Source organism: Chroicocephalus ridibundus, chromosome 1 (genome assembly GCF_963924245.1).
Source record: "Chroicocephalus ridibundus chromosome 1, bChrRid1.1, whole genome shotgun sequence".
Lineage (NCBI taxonomy): Eukaryota > Metazoa > Chordata > Aves > Charadriiformes > Laridae > Chroicocephalus > Chroicocephalus ridibundus.
In genome coordinates this window covers 173,253,628-173,271,211 of record NC_086284.1, presented here as the reverse complement: position 1 = coordinate 173,271,211, position 17,584 = coordinate 173,253,628, and the positions used below count along the sequence as shown (strand labels likewise).

The 17,584-nt window shown below is 39.5% G+C and overlaps 2 protein-coding genes across 3 annotated transcripts in view; one reads left to right on the top strand and one right to left on the bottom strand.

Annotated features, from left to right (window-relative positions):
- The window catches only part of CEP290 (centrosomal protein 290), a 53,471-nt gene extending 43,763 nt beyond the window's left edge, over positions 1–9,708 (bottom strand). Inside the window, exons 1-12 of the mRNA XM_063322830.1 lie at positions 9,461–9,708; positions 6,920–6,977; positions 6,211–6,331; positions 5,993–6,070; positions 5,208–5,277; positions 4,974–5,020; positions 4,455–4,598; positions 4,189–4,242; positions 2,340–2,492; positions 1,795–1,977; positions 1,349–1,438; positions 1,151–1,273 (exon numbers count right to left, since the gene is read on the bottom strand). Coding sequence (XP_063178900.1) covers positions 1,151–1,273; positions 1,349–1,438; positions 1,795–1,977; positions 2,340–2,492; positions 4,189–4,242; positions 4,455–4,598; positions 4,974–5,020; positions 5,208–5,277; positions 5,993–6,070; positions 6,211–6,312 — 1,044 coding nt within the window. The 5' untranslated portion in view covers positions 6,313–6,331; positions 6,920–6,977; positions 9,461–9,708. The remainder of the gene's footprint in view (positions 1–1,150; positions 1,274–1,348; positions 1,439–1,794; positions 1,978–2,339; positions 2,493–4,188; positions 4,243–4,454; positions 4,599–4,973; positions 5,021–5,207; positions 5,278–5,992; positions 6,071–6,210; positions 6,332–6,919; positions 6,978–9,460) is intronic.
- A 101-nt stretch (positions 9,709–9,809) lies between these two features.
- TMTC3 (transmembrane O-mannosyltransferase targeting cadherins 3) overlaps positions 9,810–17,584 on the top strand; it is a 33,197-nt gene continuing 25,422 nt past the window's right edge. For both annotated transcript variants that reach the window (XM_063322829.1, XM_063322828.1), the window contains exon 1: positions 9,810–9,944. The gene's annotated coding sequence lies outside the window, so the exon portion shown is untranslated. The remainder of the gene's footprint in view (positions 9,945–17,584) is intronic.

Genomic DNA, 17,584 nt, shown 5'->3' with positions numbered 1-17,584 from the left:
GCCAACCTTACTGTACACCAATGTTATGAAAAACAAAAGCTCAGGCTTTCTTAGAAGACAAATATAACCACATTTCAAATCTAAAGCGAAAGAGCTTAGCAAAGTTGTAAGGAGCTAAACATAACCCTTCAGAATATAAACATACACTGAACCATAACAAGCTTACTCCATTTGAGGTAAAACACAGTGAAGAAATTTTATTTAACTGTCCGCTTTAAAAATACGCTTATTTCCACAAAACTGTTCAAAATGTCACGCTAATGATGGTCATCCAAAAAAGAAACCTCTACAGCCATCTAGTCATCTAAAAACAGACTCTACAACTGCTTATCAAAGTTACTTTCAGCTGCCTTCCTCTTCTGATCATCAGAGGGTGATTTGTACTTAGCTTCTCAGGAGAAAAAAAACACCCTATCTGTTCCTATTTCTGGAAGACCGCATAAATATATCTCACTATACCGCTCAGTCTACAAGGGGCCAACATACAACACAAATGTCATGACACATTCACTCAAAAAACTTGAAGGAAGGCAGGAGATCATCCTGATATCATACAGTCTGCTTTCCATAATGTGCATTTCAGGGTTCCTAACGAGCTGCATTATTTATTCATTCTTTTTATGTTTTTCAAGAAAGCGGGGAAATTCACAATCATAAAGAACTATGTAATTTTGCACAAATATGAGAGGTACTTAAAAATTCAGCTAGCTTTATCATGGGCTGAACCACAGACTTCATAGCATGGCATGAGGTGAGACAAAGGAACACAGAAAATTGACCACTAGGTGAGATTCTTCCGTGACCAACAAATTTAGAGGACAGAAACTACGCTATAATTTAAAAACATTAAATTATGGATGCTTAGACATTAAAGCAATCACTCTACTAATGGTTAGAAAAGAGAAATATGAAAGTAACAGAACCAGCTACCAAGAGCTCAGTTCATACATACAGGAAGAGAAGTTTCCTTTGCCCATTGTCTATTAAGCTAACTTTGTAGTGGAATGAATCAACCTGTCTCATAATTCTGAAACATAAGTAACACACATTTCGGTATTTGCAAACTATGAAAGCCTAAATAACTGTTTGGTCCCTAGCATACTTAGTGAACGGTAATTTCTACGTGTGTAATTTCTCATGTAGACTGTACCTGCTGAAGAGCCAGTATACTGTTTCTGTCTACATCAAGTTGGGCCATTTTCATTTTCTCTTTCAAGTTAAACAACATTTGCTGATACTCTAGGATTTCATCATCTTTCGAAGCTAAGATTTTCTGAAAAGAAGATAAAATACCATCAGAACACTTGAAATAATCCCTAAAAATAATTTTTAAAGCATTAAAAAGTACCTTCCATTCTTCAACTTTTGCATTTACAGCTGCCATGAGTGGATCATCTTCCTCATTCTTTGCTTTCAGCTGGTCTGAAAGCTCCTGAACCTAGAAATGCCATTTGGATGAACAGCATATCACAAAAATGTTTTGTTAACAAATGTATATGTACAAACACACTACATCAAGCACATTGAATTTAACAGATTAGCATTACAGCAGCAAGGGAAGATCATGACTCTTCAGAAGAGTATCACTAACATTTTGTACAAAAAAATCTTGCTAACTGCCATCAAGTTTTAAAATTTCCATCAAATTTAAAGATCACACTACTTTTAGAGTGTTATTTCCGTAGAGCGTGTGTTTTTTAACTTTATATGTTGAATGTTTTTTAATTTAAGCTAAAATAGGACAATACAGTATATACCTAAAAAAAAAATTACATTTAATAAGTCAGTACTTACTTGAAATTTGTACTGTTCTTTCTCTTTTCTTAACTGATCCATAATAATATCAGATTGTTGCACAATTCGTTTCATTTTATTATATTCATCAGTCATCTTCTCCATTTCTTGCACCGATTCCTCAAGATTCTTCCTCATTTCTTGGTTTTGAATGTCTAACTTCTCATTAGTTTCAGTCAAATTCTGCAAAATTAAAGAAAAGCTGCTTTTAAAAAGTGCACATCTTAATATCTGAATAACCAGTAATTGATAGCTACCTTAATTGTATGATTTGAAAGTATAAATTAGCACAGAAGAGAGTGTTTCACCTCTAGATCATCAATTTCAACAAATCCTAACAGCAAATAAAAGACAGATTTCCCATTGCCAGTAACTTCATTACCTCTGCCAGCTTCACAGATGCAGACTATATGCATCACAGAACCCAACTGCATTACGAATTCCCCTACTCCACATGACTTGATTTGTAAATGGACATAGCTTTGTGAAAAACACTATTGTCAGTACCAGTCTAATAAAGACTCAATAGCATGCATAAATTTTACCTGAATTTCATCCAAATACTGGACAAGTTCAAAGTTCTTTCTGGACAACTGTGATCTGTAATCAGAATCCTCTCCTCTTCGTAATAAAATTGTTTCTTTTTGAGAATCTATTTGCCTCTGATAGTCAACTACATCCTGACGCAATTGTTCATTCTGCACAGAAAGGAAATCAAACATAAATCTATTTTGAAGAGTTGAAGACGAAGTTGTTGCTTTTCTAGCAAGCTAACACAAAGAGCTAAGACAGTCAAAACCCATCCAAATTCCTACAGTCTGCTTTTAAAAAACTTAGAAGCCTCACCTTTTTCTTTATGCGTTTTTTCTTCGGATTAAAAAGGAGAGAACAAGATCAAGAGAACAAAGCATGAAAAATATTAGAAATTATCTTTGCTTTCGGAAGACAAAATAGGAATCAAGATAAAGAAAAATGAAATAGAGTTTTCTATAAATCTGTGCACGCATGTACATACATACACACACATACATAAAAGGGCACTTTGAGGAATGATTCTCAAGTTTTCTCCCCTATTTTATTCTCTTAGAGGCCAAGATTACAGATATTAAATGCTATAAAACATGCATTTTTTTCTAAAAATAGCCAGAAAAAATATTTTAAGAGAATGATTAAAAAAATTCTAGTAATATAGAACGTTAACTCTATCTTTGTGTTTACTGTTATATTTTGACTTTTTATAATTTTATTTTGACAAATGAGACAATCTTAGCAAAAGCAGCAAGCATAAACCAAATCCCGTCTAATATCCACCAAATTTAATTGTCAATAGTATTTAAGAAAAATACTAAAAATTCAAAACACAAAGTCCAGACAAAAATAATGCCCAGTAGGACTATGTAAATTCAAATGTAGACACCTCCTGACTTCAGTTGACTAAGTTTCATTGGAACCACCTGAACCAATGGAGCCTTACAAGAAGCAGTGCAAGTGCAGCAGTGACCCAACCTCATCTGGTCTTGATGCCCAGTAACTCCACGTAATACACCATCTCTCCTGTCCTGGGTGATCGCCGTGGCAGATGGAGACCAGGGTCATGGATGGGATGAACTTAATGGACATTTTATGGACATTTATGGATATTCATAGACATTTCATAGGGGTGGTCAATTGACTAAAGAAATGTTATCTGTGTATAATATCAAAGAATGGGAAGGGGGGGGGTGGTTAATGAGAATGTAATTCAAAAGTGTGGAATAAAGTGTGGAGAATGTCATGGTTTCAGTTGGGACAGAGTTAACTTTCTTACTAGCAGCTGGTGTAGTGTTGGTATAACACTGATGTTTTTAGGTGTTGCTAAGCCTTTTCTGCTCCTTACAACGCCCTGCCAGTGAAGGCTGCGAGTGCACAAGAAGTTGGGAGGAGCCACAGCCAGGACAGCTGATCCCAGCTAACCAAAGGGACATTCCATGCCATGTGACATCATGCTCAGCATATAAAGCTGGGGGGGACATCTGGAGTGATGGTATTTGTCTTCCCAAGTAACCATTACACGTAACGGAGCACTGCTTTCCTGGAGAAGGCTGAACACCTCCCGGCCGACGGGAAGGGTTAATTGCTCTTCTGCTTTGCCTGTGTGCGTGGCTTTTGGTCTACCTATTAAGCTGTCTTTATGTCAACCCACGAGTGTTTCCTCACTATTACTCTTCTGATTCTCTCCCCCGTTGCAACTGGGGAGAGTGAGAGAGCAGCTGTGCGGTTCTAGCTTCCAGCTGGGATCGAATCACGACAAACAGAATTAAACATCATGCCACACCAAAGACTATAAATACAGAAAGCTAATAATATATTTATAAAGTTCAAAATACAGTAACTCAGAAATAATTCTTTACTAACCTCTCTCCTTAATTTGATGTTTTCATTTTCTGCATCTTCATTTCGAAGAGCAAGCTAGAACAAGACGGAAAACTGTTATATGTATCACTAACACCACAAACTATGAAAACAAAGAACTCTAGAAACAAAACAGAAAATGAATGCACAGTGGTCCTATTTCATCAGTGTTTTTTTGTTTTGATTTCAGAGGCTCTTTTCAGAACATTAACTTTTAAAAAAATGTGCCAGAACCGATTTTAGAGATGTCAAACTGAAGTTGTTCTTACCTGTTCGTTCACTTTCTTCTCTTTTTCCAATTCTTTTTCTATATCTGTTAACTGTCTCTCTTTTTGTTCCAATTGTTTTTCCAGTTGGTGGATCTCATCACGCAAAAAACGAGTATCGCGACCACCAGCAGATCTTTGTGCCATCTTAAGAGCATTAAAATAACATTACAAATATAGTACAGTTCTTCAAAATAGAAAGAACTGAAAAAAAAAAATCAGCTGCTAAGACTAACATTCCTATTGTTCAGGAAAAGCAACAGGAAGGGCTCACTAGCTTCTTTCAACAAAAACCAGAAATCTCTAAAAATAAATGGGATTTATTCAAGTAAAAAAAATTCACTGTATGTACAGATCTTTGCAAACCTGAGGCTGGTGAATATTCAAAAGACAATAAAAAGTATTATCTAAAATGTAAGGCTATTACATCTCTTCACCGGAGTAAAATACTAGTCTAAAAAAACACATTTAAAGGACGCCACCAAACAGCACTCTATTGACTAACAAAATTTTAAAACATACCTCTAATTCATTTTGAAGTTTCATCACCTTTGTTTTAAATTGATTTTCTGTTAAAATAGACCAGATACAGTGAATTACCCAACAAGGTAAAAAGTACATAAAACAACAATGGTTAACCTTAGTCTTTAAATATATGGCTTCACTGAAGCAATTGAATTCAGAGCAGTTGGTATTTTATTCAGTTCCCTAAACTTAAGAAAAATCCCCCAAAATAGCATAAAAAGGCTTGCTTACCACATTTGGCTTGCTCTTCCCCAGCTTTTTCAACTTCTTCTAGTGCCAGCTCTACCTCTTGAGCTTTCATCTGGAAAAAATAGCATAGTAAACAAAGAAGAAATATTTACTACTTATGTAAATTAAAAGTTTGTTCCATAAACCTCATGTTTCAAGTGACGAAAACATTTACAGAAGAACATTGATTTTCTCTCTTTAAACAAATGAAACCACTCCCGTTCTTCCCCATGCTGACAATTAAGAAGTTCAAATTGTTGAAATTGTTGCTGTTATTTCTTGCTTTCTAATGCTGCTGTTATTGCTCGCTTTCAGTACATTTATGAGTAAATACAGGAAAGTATGACAGATTTTTGGGATCAGTTTTAGAATGGCAGTGTTTCTTCATTCCTGGTGATGTTTTTATTTACTCTAACCCATCAATCTACCACAAAACCTTCTATTAAAGTTAAAATCCTTACCAATAACTTACAACATCTAACCAATTTTTGAGATATTTGTTTGCATTCTCTATCTGTAAAACTAAGGTTCCTTAACTATATAGCTATGTTAGTCCTATTCCCTTTACTTCCCACTGCTACATGCTGTAATCCCAACAGCTACAAGCAGATATTCTGGTGTAAGCATACATTTAGCATATAAATGTTCTTAGGAGTAACCAGTGTGTTCAATGCAGGAAAAGAAAAAAAAAAAAAAAGAAAAGAAAAAAAAAGGGAGCAATGATGCTTTCATTTAAACAAAAAATAAATAAATGCATCTGCAGAATTGTAGAAAGGATTGATACAAACCTTCATTAATGACTGAGTAATTTTAAAGAGGTGTATCAGTTGTTCCGGAGTTTCAGTTTTTAAATCCTTCCCATCAACCTAAGGAAAGATGCCAACAGTGTTTTTACACAAACATCAATGAAATCTACAAAATAAATAATTTATCTGTGTGAAGGACCAGACACAGTTCAGGAAGAATGCATAACAAATCCTTTATGTTCTGCTTTTCCCTTGAGTACCTTGGACATGGTCTCCAGCAATCTGTCAGCTAGTTCCTCTTGACGAGGCAGAGCATCTGGATCAACTTTCATAAGCTTCTTCCAATCTAAAATGGGTGCCATATTGAATTTATAATTTCTCCTGGAACAAAAATTAGAATAACAATTACCAGACATTACCAATGCCAGTCAATTCTATGTTAAATGATTTAAAGGAGGCTGGCCACTGAATCACACAAGATGATTCTAATAACTGTATCAGTTTTGTAACACTGATCTAACATTGCATTCATGTTTTGGTCTACTGCAAACAAGGAGACTATAGTAAAACCATTTTTTCCCTAAGCTAAAAATTAGATCATGCATACTCAAGGAATTTGTGACACTAACAGTGAAGATTAGGACACGTGTGAGACCTCTATTTTAACTTTAATACCCTCCCCACCTCTCAATGCGGTATTTTTAAGTTGCCCTTTGAACCAGCCTTTGCAGGGTAAATATCTCCTTATAGTCACAAACCCATTATTTCTAATATTTAAAACACAACCAACACCTGCTTTAGTTTGATACTATGAGAATCTGTTTCTTGACATTAATTTCTAAGATATTAAACTCTTGTATTAAATATCCTTTCCTTTTGATCTGAATACTTGAATTAAGACAGTAAACAACCTGGAAACTTACAAAAATCTAATCAGAAAGTTGTGCAAAGATTTGTTCTAATGCTTACCTACTGGTTGCTGTGGGCCACAGTGACTTCTCATACAGCTGAAAAGTCAACGCAGTATCTGAAAAAGGCAGAAGAGATTAGAAGTATTGGATTAGTCTATTCTCTGGGGCTGTCTCTAGCCTTTGTTATCAATATTTCAAAAATTAGGTCCTGCCAAGTTTAAAACAGAACATCTTGAAATCTACATATTGCCCTAAATTATTAATATGGTATAAACGGTTAAGAAAATTTAGAAAGAAATAAAACTAACTACAATATTAAATTAATTCTTATTCAAAAAATTAATAACACAGCAGGGATATATGTTTTACAGAAATAATAAACAATGCTCTATGCTGAGCACGGTATTTTGAGATGTGTTCCATCACGCATCCTGTTCATCATCTAGCAGTTTAAAGACTCAACAATTGAAACTTCCTTCCTTAATGAAAGGCTGAACTGGTAGTATTTCCCAAAGAATATGGCTAAGCGGTCTGAAAGAAGAGCTGTAAGACTTTGAAACCTTTCCTCATCTTTTTTGAATAAGTAAACTACTTGAGAGCTCCCCTATATTTGCCATTTCTTCAGTGTTTTAGAAAACATGCATTCCATATAATCCATGACTTTGTAAGGATGACATCATATACACGTTTTTGCTTTTCTGCATTGTTATAGATGGCAAAGGAAAACATGAGAAAACACTTACTGATCTCAGCACTCTTACTTCTTCAGTTAATTGAATACTACTTGATTTCATCAACATACTTGTCTAAGGGTTGGGTTTTTTTAAACATACTGATTTTTTTCTTAAACAAGGAGATGTAAGAATTGTAGGTATGAAAGGCCCAACAATCAAAACTATTCTGAAAACAAGTACACAACCTTACTACTGTCAATCTTTTCCTACTTCCCATCTTTCAAATATTTTTTCTTAACTTTTTAAATAATGTCTTAAGAAAGTATCAGTCTTAAAATTGTATCCAAAAGGAGAGATATCTGTACATGATCAAAATGATTCAACTTGTTAGGAGACGAGCTATAGTAAGGTGTGGGGGGCACAACCTAAGCATACAGTATGTTCCACAGTATGTACATACTTAAGGACAATAAGAGAGAACTTATTTAACTGAAGAGGTTTTCATCATAAAATTTAGCTCATCCCTTCCCCTCAACTAGAAGCTGTCCTCTTAGTTGTCAGATGATTTGTGTGGTGAGACACTGAAACCATGGCTCTACAAAAAGTGTGAAATAGATGTATATTTGACATTAGTCACGAAGAGATTTTCTTGACTTAGGGAATCAAACATAAATAAAATGGTCAGATGTTACAACGTTCAGCAAGGGCTGATAGGAAAGGACTTCTGGTGGGCATGTTCAAGTACTACCAGAATCACAGAATTATAGAATGGTTAGAGTTGGAAAGGACCTTAAAGATCACCTAGTTCCAACCCCCCTGCCACGGGCAGGGACACCTCCCACTAGACCAGGAGACCAGGCTGCTCAAAGTCCCATCCAGCCTGGTCTTGAACACTTCCAGGGATGGGGCATCCACAGCTTCTCTGGGCAACCTGTTCCACTGTCTCACCACCCTGACAGTAAAAAATTTATTCCTAATACCTAACCTAAATCTACCCTCTTCCTGTTTAAAACCATTACACTTTGTCCTATCACTACCTTCCCTGATAGAGTCCCTCCCCATCTTTCCTGTAGGCCCCCTTTAGGTATTGAAATGCTGCTGTAAGGTCTCCCCGGAGCCTTGTCTTCTCCAGGCTGAACAACCCCAGCTCTCTCAGCCTGTCCTCATTGGAGAGGTGCTCCAGCCCTCTGATCATCTCCGTGTTCCCCCTGTGGACCCGCTCCAACACAGCATTATTGTCCTGTGCTGCCTACGCAAAGAGGCAGCTGAGCTACCGTGCAGATACCTTATCCTCACGGTGAAATTAAGCACCAGGAGAAATAGCTGTTCTTTTTCCATAACAGTGTGCACAATGTGTAGCACAAAGTTGCATCTACTTGAGCAAGACTGGATACCAAGAAGCAGCATCGTCACATATGCTCTGATAACTCCGTACTAGTTTACCATGACTAACACAGCTTAAGCTACTTCTGATTTTCAAATTACGTTACCCAGACTAGCCCTCATCTCCTGGCTCTACAGAGCACTAGATCTTAACCACAAAGCCACAGCCAAAATGGGATCTTGTGCAGGGTTCTGTTTTCCAATTTGTGTCTCCCAGCCCCGGGAACGATACGGTGTCAGACGGCAATCCCTCCAGCATGCTACTGAGACAATTCTGCCTGCATTTCATCCGACTCTGCTGAATTAACAATTTGCCTTATTTTGCGCCCACTTTCATCAACCGAGGCATCAGTGGAGGCCGGGCACAGCGGCCCGTAACCGCGTCCGGGCACGGCAGCGCCACGACGCCAGCACCCGGACGCTCCAGCCCGGGCCCCCCGGCCCCGCCCGGCCACCGCCGCCCCCGGCCCCGCTGCCGGGGCGCGCAGAGCGCGGCGATCTGGGCCCCCTTCCTCACAGCATCCCCCGCCCCTCGGCCTCACCGCTCCCCGAGGACGGCGGAGGCCGGTGCTAGGCGACGCCATCAAACTCTCCCGCCGGCTCCGCTCCCGGGGCGGGAGGGGGCCGGATACTCCTTAGGCGCGGGGAAAGACAACGCTCTGGCGGCACGACAGGCCCTCCGGTGCCAGCCGGGCACTCCCAAGCCCGAGGTACAGCACGGCCACACGGCGGGGGGAGACGGGCTGGGCTGGGCAGGGCGCGACCCCGCTCGGGCGAACAGCTTCACCGGGGCAACGGGCCGGCGGCGGACTGCCCGCCCCAGCCTGCCCCGCGCCTCCTCCGGGAACCACAGCTCCCGACACGCCTCGGGCTCCGCCGTCCCTGGGAGGCGGCCGGTTTCCCGACAGCCTTTGCCGGTCGGAGGGTGGTGGGGGTGCTGGACGCCTGCGCTGTCTCTGGCGGCGGTGGAGCGGTCTGTGGGCGGCGGTGCCGGTAGCGGTGAGGCCGCTTCCCCCGCGGCCTCAGGTAGGGCGGGCAGCGGCGGGCTGTGCCCCCCCGCAGACGGGATTCAGGGGGCGGGAGGGCTGGGTGCGGGGTAGCTGCTGCTCCGCGGTAGTTCCCCGCGGCGCCGGATGGGCCTCGCTCCACCGGCCGGGCCTCAGCCGTGAGCCCCTCCGTGTCTGCGGAGCGGCCTCGGCCCCTGGCCGCGCCTCCGCGCCGCCCGAGCGGGGCAGCGGCCCGCTCCCTTCCGTCGGGCTTGCTGCCGGCGGCCGCTTGCCCGGCCCCCTCCGCCCGGCCTTACCTTTCCTGCCTGGCCCCAGGGCCGCGGGCAGCGCGCTTGTTGCCGCACGACGGGCTGCCCGGGCGCGGCGTGTGCTGTACCTGCGAGCGTGCAGTGGTCGCGGACAGAAGGCGGCTTGCAGAGCAGTACAGGGAGAGATCATGTCTGTAAACTCGGATCCATGGAGTACTAGTGACCGGCGAGGAATTCTGAGCATTGGTAGTAGTCTAATGGCCCAGAAAGTTTGGGATCCTGTGTTCTAGCTACATGGGTGCAAACACATCTTTTAAAATATATAAAAAAAGGAAAAACAGCATCCGTTTGAGGGGGGGCTGGTCTCTTCTCCCAAGTAACAAGCGATAGGACAAGAGGAAATGGCCTCAAGTTGCGCCAGGGGTGGTTTAAATTGGATATTAGGAAAGATTTCTGCACTGAAAGCGTTGTCAAACATTGGAACAGGCTGCCCAGGGAAGTGGTGGCATCGCCATCCCTGGTCGTATTTAAAAGACGGGTAAACATAGAGCTTAGCGACATGGTTTAGTGGTGGTTTTGTCAGTGTTAGGTTGATGGCTGGACTCGATGATCTGGAAGATCCCTTCCAACCTAGGCAGTTCTATGATTCTCTGTATTCACTCAACAGATGTGGAGAGCTGAAGAGGATTTAGGGTTTTTTTCTTAATGGGAAGAGAAAGGTGATCATAATGTCATCTTTGGACTTTTTGTTTTCTTTTTCTTTGCTATCTCTTGATTATTGTTGATATTTAATGACAGCTGGCAAGACGCTTGGCACTCCTTATAGTTACATAACTTGTTCCAGTCATGGCACAACTCGTAGTTCTTGACTGAAAGTAAAGACTTTTATACCTCAGACAGAGATTGGTTAATTAGAGCTCTGTATTGAGTAAAAAAAAGCAAACTGTTTAGTTAGGGAAGGGGAAGAGACCGGATTACATTTCATGAATGGGAAATGTTACTAAAAATAAATTTCATTATGCTTTAGTGTAAAACAATGTTTTCTTAGCAGGAGGAACTTTTATAGGCAGAGCAGGTCATCCACAGAGAATAATGCTGCCTTGCTACAAGATGAGCTTTCAGAAAATTTATCCCCCTGTGATACAGAAAATAGCATAATCCATTGATGTTAGGATGCTTCTGAATAGGAACTCTCTTTTTAAAATCCTCTTCATTGGTTTACAAGCTTTTAAGGCCAGTATAGCTATTTAATGTGCTTTATTTAATGTTCTCCAGCATTTTCTGAGTGTTGCTCTGTTACAGAATCAACAGAAAATACACCATCATATATATTGGCACATCTAGGTTATAATTGAGTAGTGCAGCTAGTAAAGAAGATTGAAGCAGAGCTAAAAGGAATTTTGAGGTGGGCATGAAAACTTCCAAAAGTGAAAAAAAGAGTGAAAAGAATGGAAATATTAACCTTAGGCAAAATTAGAAAAAGTTTAAAATACAGAATGGTTTGAAGCAAGTGAATTAGTTTTTCTTTTGTTCTGTGTCACATCTAATTGCATGACAAACTTTATGTAAGTGGATCTTCTTTTAGTGGGAATACATGCTTGTAGTTCTGGACCCAAAGGACATTTTAGCTCTGTAATACACAGCTTGACCTACCCTGGTAGAAAAGTCAGGCATCCATGTTAAACCACAGTTTTGATAACAGTATGCCATTTCAAAGACCTGATACAAAAACTACAATATGAAAGACCTAATGGAATGTTATTAAAAATACCGCAAGAAGTCGTATACAGATCAAGCATACTAAATAAGGACATGCGTAGCAAAGCGTAAAGGCTGTCTTTTCAGCTAATGCCACCCATGTAGCTTTTGTTCGTTTATTTTTTGCAGTTAACAAGCATGCAGTTTCTGCTGCTGTATTTCTAGAACACTGAGTGTTGATCAGCATTATTTTTGAGACACTATTTTTGCATCAGTATCCTATGAGGAAACAAATCACATTTTATGTAGTTATGTAGTATTCTTTTCTTACTGTTTGAATGTATCAAAAAATAAAAAAAAACCACACCCCCCTGCTAAAGGTTTGACTTTGAAGTGTGAGATCCTGTTAATCATTTTAAGCTATAAAATACAAACCGTACCTATGTGCTTTGTATTTTGACTGTTGCGCCAGTTGCATTGAACAAATTGAAGCTAAACCAGTATCTTCATCTCATCCGTTTTTGAATTGGTTTATGTTTTGATCCTTGGTTGTACCAGAGTACCCTAAAATGTACCGAGTGTTAGTTCAGCTGCTTGGTTGCCAGCAAGTTCTTCACAGTCTTTGCCCTGGGAAATCTTTCCTCTGGTCTGCAATGTGTGTTCTGACTCCATGTCAGAGCTGCCATTCCTCATCTAGTTGATCTTTCAGAACTGTATGAAGAGAAGGCTGGGGGCCATTGCCATGCTGGGGAATGAAGAGTTCTTCAGATTAGTCGCATTCCTCTTGATCCTGTAGTATTTGCAGAGGAAAGTTGCCACAATAAAACTTGTTATATTTATTCTGCTCTAGGATCTCAGCAAGATGAAAGGGGAATCTAGGCACGTTTTATATTCTTCCTCCCATCTTCCCAAATACTGCTTGCCTTCTTCTATATAAGATTCAAGCCTAATCACTTAAATCTCAGCTGTGCATCTAAGTTGTTTCATACTGGAGTTGTTCCTTGGAATAACATTTTTAAGAGAAGGTAAACTTAAAGGCTAAGTTAGATCATAGTTTTGTTTCTGTTGTCCCTTTCTATTTCTGTCATTAAACACTAGTATGAAGTCAGCAGAAAAAATATTCAATTTAACCAAAAATAAAAATTCAGCAAGGGTAGCAATTAGGAAAGACAAATTAGAACATTAGCAGAGCCTCAAAAGCTGGATTAAAATGCCATTTTTAAGTAACTGTGCTACTAGGTTTGGTAACCCATTGTATATATCTCTGCTGATATTCATCAGTTCAGCCACCAGCTCTTAGATGAACTTCTTATTCACCTGTTTAAAAATAAATCTAGGAGTGGTTTTAACAGTTCTTTGTTTTCACTCACCTTTGATAATTTGACAGTTTTCTTTGTGAACTGTAAATGCATTTTAAACAGTTCAGAACTTCAGTGGTTATCAAAGTATATGTCTCCAGAGTAAATGAGATGCACGGCTATTTTTTGGCAGCTCCTTTGTGTATGTCTGTCTCTTCACTGGCTTTAGAACTCCAAACAGGAGAGTGGGAAGCCTACATTTTATGATTAGGTATGTGTATAAATGCTCATTAGTTTGTTTTCAAAGCTTCTCAAGAAACTGCCTGATCCATATGCAAACTGCCTGTTTTTTGTTTCCAGCAGCCTAATTAATATAACACAAAATTAAGTTCCTTGAGATTTACATAATATTTATGCATCACATTGCACACACAAAGCCCTGTTTGCCAAAGTGACTCTGTGGAGTTACAGACTGTTGCCTTACTTATGCTTACATCATCATCTCCAGAGAACAGTTGCAGCTTGATTATGGTTGAAAATGCTAACATCTTGGTATGAATGAAAAGTGTCAGGTGTATTTTTAATATCTATGAATACTTAATAAAGTGTGAATGGAAATATTCTCCAAATATGAGATTTAAAAAAAAAAAAAACCCAATCTTTAGATTGTAATAACTGATGTTCTGTTAACGAGCAGTGGATAAGGTGAAATTTTAAAGAAGTTTTCTGACAGCTTGAACTGACTTTCAAAATATTGACTGCACGATAAGCTGCAAATATCAATAATATGTCAATTATGCTGGGTATTTTCAGGAGCAGTAAGAGCTTTCATACAGAAGCTGGGACAGGTTGAAGCTTTGCCGTTGTGACATCTGTTTGAGATGAATTTTAATGGTCACATTTGTTCCTGTCAGTTTCTGTGGAAATCCTGAGCAGGATTAGGTGGATTGTACAACCTTTTCCCCATACAGAAGTGCCATGGTCCTTAAATTCTCTATTACTGCCACTACCGATGTCTTTTCTAAAGAAGAAGTAAGTGGCTTGCATAGAGCGTTTTCTTTGAAATAGGATCGACCGGAACAGAAGTTGTTATTAACGCCTTTCAGGGTGTAAAAGTGCCATTACCCATAGAAGAAAAATTTTAAATGTATGTTTAATTTTCCAAAGTTAGGTAGTAACATATGTCTAGCCAACACAAATATGTTTGCTGCTCCAAGGGCCTGTTACTGATATAAGGTGACAGGTAGCATGTTTATTGGTGATAGCTAATTACGGAGTGCTAAATAGCCATTGCATATTTAGGGATTGCAGCTGTATTGCTGCCTAAATACATAACTTCCTAATTTTTCCTAAATTCAGATGGGCAGAAAACGGCTTCCACACTCCCAAATCTTTCAACTGAGGATACTCTTAGAACATCATTATGCATTTTTTTTATTTGGGTTTAATTTTTTGTGCAGACTACTGTATTTTGCAGTATGTGGTGCTAAACTGTCTGTAGCGTCATGGGTTTGGTGGTGATTGTGGAGAAATATCTTGTTTTCCGGTTTTTCTAAAAGTAGGTTGTTTTGGGGAGGTCTGTGTTTGATTTTGTTACGTCTTACTCTTCTCTGTAATTCTTGAAGAAGACTGAATGAACTGGTATGGGGTTCTCAAGAAGTTGGAAGAGGAAAACTACATGCGTTACAAGCCGAGCTTCCTTGAGAGCTCTGATTCTTGTCCGTACTTTCCACTTAATGTCTCTGTACACACATGAAAACAGTACAGTGCAAAATGCAGATTTCTGAGCCCAACAGCTTGAGAAAATTAGGCTAACGATAAGGTGTTTTGCAGTGCTTGTGAATTCTGTTTTTCCACAGTCGTCTCTCACGATTGTGCAGTTTCTGTCTCACAAGGCTCGTCTTGCCGCTTATTGTTTTCAGCTGTATAACAATATCAGACGTGGTCAGATATTGCTATAAATTAAAACATCCAACAGAAATCTTGGTAATACAGTATGGGCTTATCCCGATTTCATCCAGCCAAATGGGGGCTCTGTGGCTGTACCATAATTGATTGAACTGTCAGTCATACAGCACAAGGGGTGGTTAAGGTATCTGATGGGCAGTCTTCCAAGCCGTGAAAGTAGCAAGTAGATGAGATGAAAAAATAATTTGAGGGACAGTCAGTCTGTTTACATGTATTGGAGCAGTCAGTGATGTCGTTCTCCATTAAAGCAAGCCTGTGTTAATGGACTAGTTGTTAGGTGTTGTTTTACATGTTTTTATCAATACATCTATCACTGGGAGTGGTGAAATACTAACATTTGCATGTCCATACTTGGACTTGGGTTGATAGCAAGTTTCAAAATGTCTATTGGGCAAGAAGGGGAATATATCCACTCACTTGAGGAGCCCAGTCGTACCAAGGCTTCAGCACCCTTTTGCACATCTGTGATCTATGAGGTTCTCAGCCTTGCAGCCTTATATGGTTGCTTACTTTCCAACATTAAACTGATAACGAATTAATTGGTGTGAAAAGAGTGATGGCTGCCAAATAGCAATTACTGTTTTCCACTGCATTTAATGGCAGACATACTTTTGCTTGGCTTACCAATTACATATGAGCTTTTATAAGCCTCCCTCTGTTTTATTCTTGCATTCTCAACACATTGATCGTTCGAGGTTTGAAGCTTGAGTTTGGTGGTGGACCCAGCTGTAGTAGCAGATAGGAAGTAGTTGTTCTGATGGTGAGCCTTCCTCAAAGTCTGCTGTATTATGCAAACATAAAGGACTGTAAAAACATCTTTTCCATATTTATGCTTTAATTCAGCAAGAACATTAAACTACCGTGTAATCAGACCAGGTGGAAAAAGTAACTTTCCTAACTTTATGTATCTTTACAGAATATTTCAGGAAAATAAGACCTTAGAATGCCGGAATGCAAGTCAGAAGTAGAAGTATCTGTGCTACAGTTTTGTGCGATCTACAGATAGTACGTGGCCTTGCATTTCCCACTTTTCTCTTTGTGCTTGCCTTGGAAGCAGATTGCTGGAAAATGGGGGGGTCGTAGGATTTCCGTTATGCCCAGCTGTTTCCAAGACCTTCTATTGCTTTTGCACACAACAAAAATTTGAGAGGAATACGGTGTGATACGTTTGAAGCTACCAAGCTTGGTACAGTTCAAGCAGCGTGTTGTGTGACTTGCTGCTAAAATCAGACCAATGCATTTTGTTGCATGTGTTCATTCCTTACAGTAAATTTAGTAAGCTGTTCAGAGTTGCCTGGAGTGGCTGTAGCTGAAATACTTGTCTTGAAATGTATTTGCAATCATATCTTTGATTGAAATGTGCATGTAAAGGAGAAGGTGAATTGCAAATTAAAAAATTGTGATGTTAAAGGTGAATTTTTTCTGGAGTTCTCAAACAGGTTTCTCTGATTGTCACTTAAACCTGACTATGGATGTAGCTAAAATCTTCATTTCTTTATGCCCAAGAGTTCACTTTCTTTCAAATGAGAACAGTATTTTCCCTACAGTTGGCATGTAGGTAAATGTAGCTCTGTCAGGGAACAGCATGGTCAGTAGTGACGTAAAAGTAGGGTTCTGCATGGAAGAAATACTAGAAATTCAGAGCAAAAAGAAAGGCTTGTGAAAGCATCAGAAATGCGTAGGATTAAGGGATAAGTAAAGAGGCTGTCTTGACATATATTCTGTGTAGGGAAAAGTAAAAAGCTACAAAAAGTAGTTGAGGAGCTAGCAATTAAGGTTGGTTAAGCTTTTCCTTTTGATAGGAGCCTATACTTAGGAATCTATCCTTTTTTTTCCTAGTTGGGTAGCAGTAGCTGTTTCTGAAATAGGGTGTTAAATAATCACCTCAGAGTTACTCTTTGATACTCAAAGCAGTATCTGCAAGGGCTTGCTGCTTCAACCAATACGGTAAACCTGTATTGTTAATGAAGAAGTCTCAAGTCATCAAAAACCTACTCATCTTCTGATGCTTTTTCTTAAACGGTGAATTTAAATAAACCTTACAGTTGGTTATGCATGGCAATATTATCTTGTCCACTAATTTTTGGAACATGATGTTTAAAAAAACTTAGGGTTGTGTGTTGGAAAATCATTCCATGTTTGTTGTAAGTCCTTTTCAGATGTCTCTGCTTTTCAGTAGAACTAGTAAACTTCAAGAAGTAGGAAGTGCACTGTTCAGAAGCTGTTTAAAACAAGGAGTTTTGAACTCTGTTTCTAGCAAGGTGAGAAACAGAAGCAGCTTCTCCATATTCTTTGGTGTGGGGGAGTTGAAGTTCGAAAGTGGGCTGTCTTTTCATGTATTCCTGCAGTATGCTTTGTTTTCTTTAAATAAGATTTCTCTGGCTGCCAAGAAGACCATAAATGCATTCAAACTTAATCTTGGCTTAGTGGTTTAGAGTACTCTGATT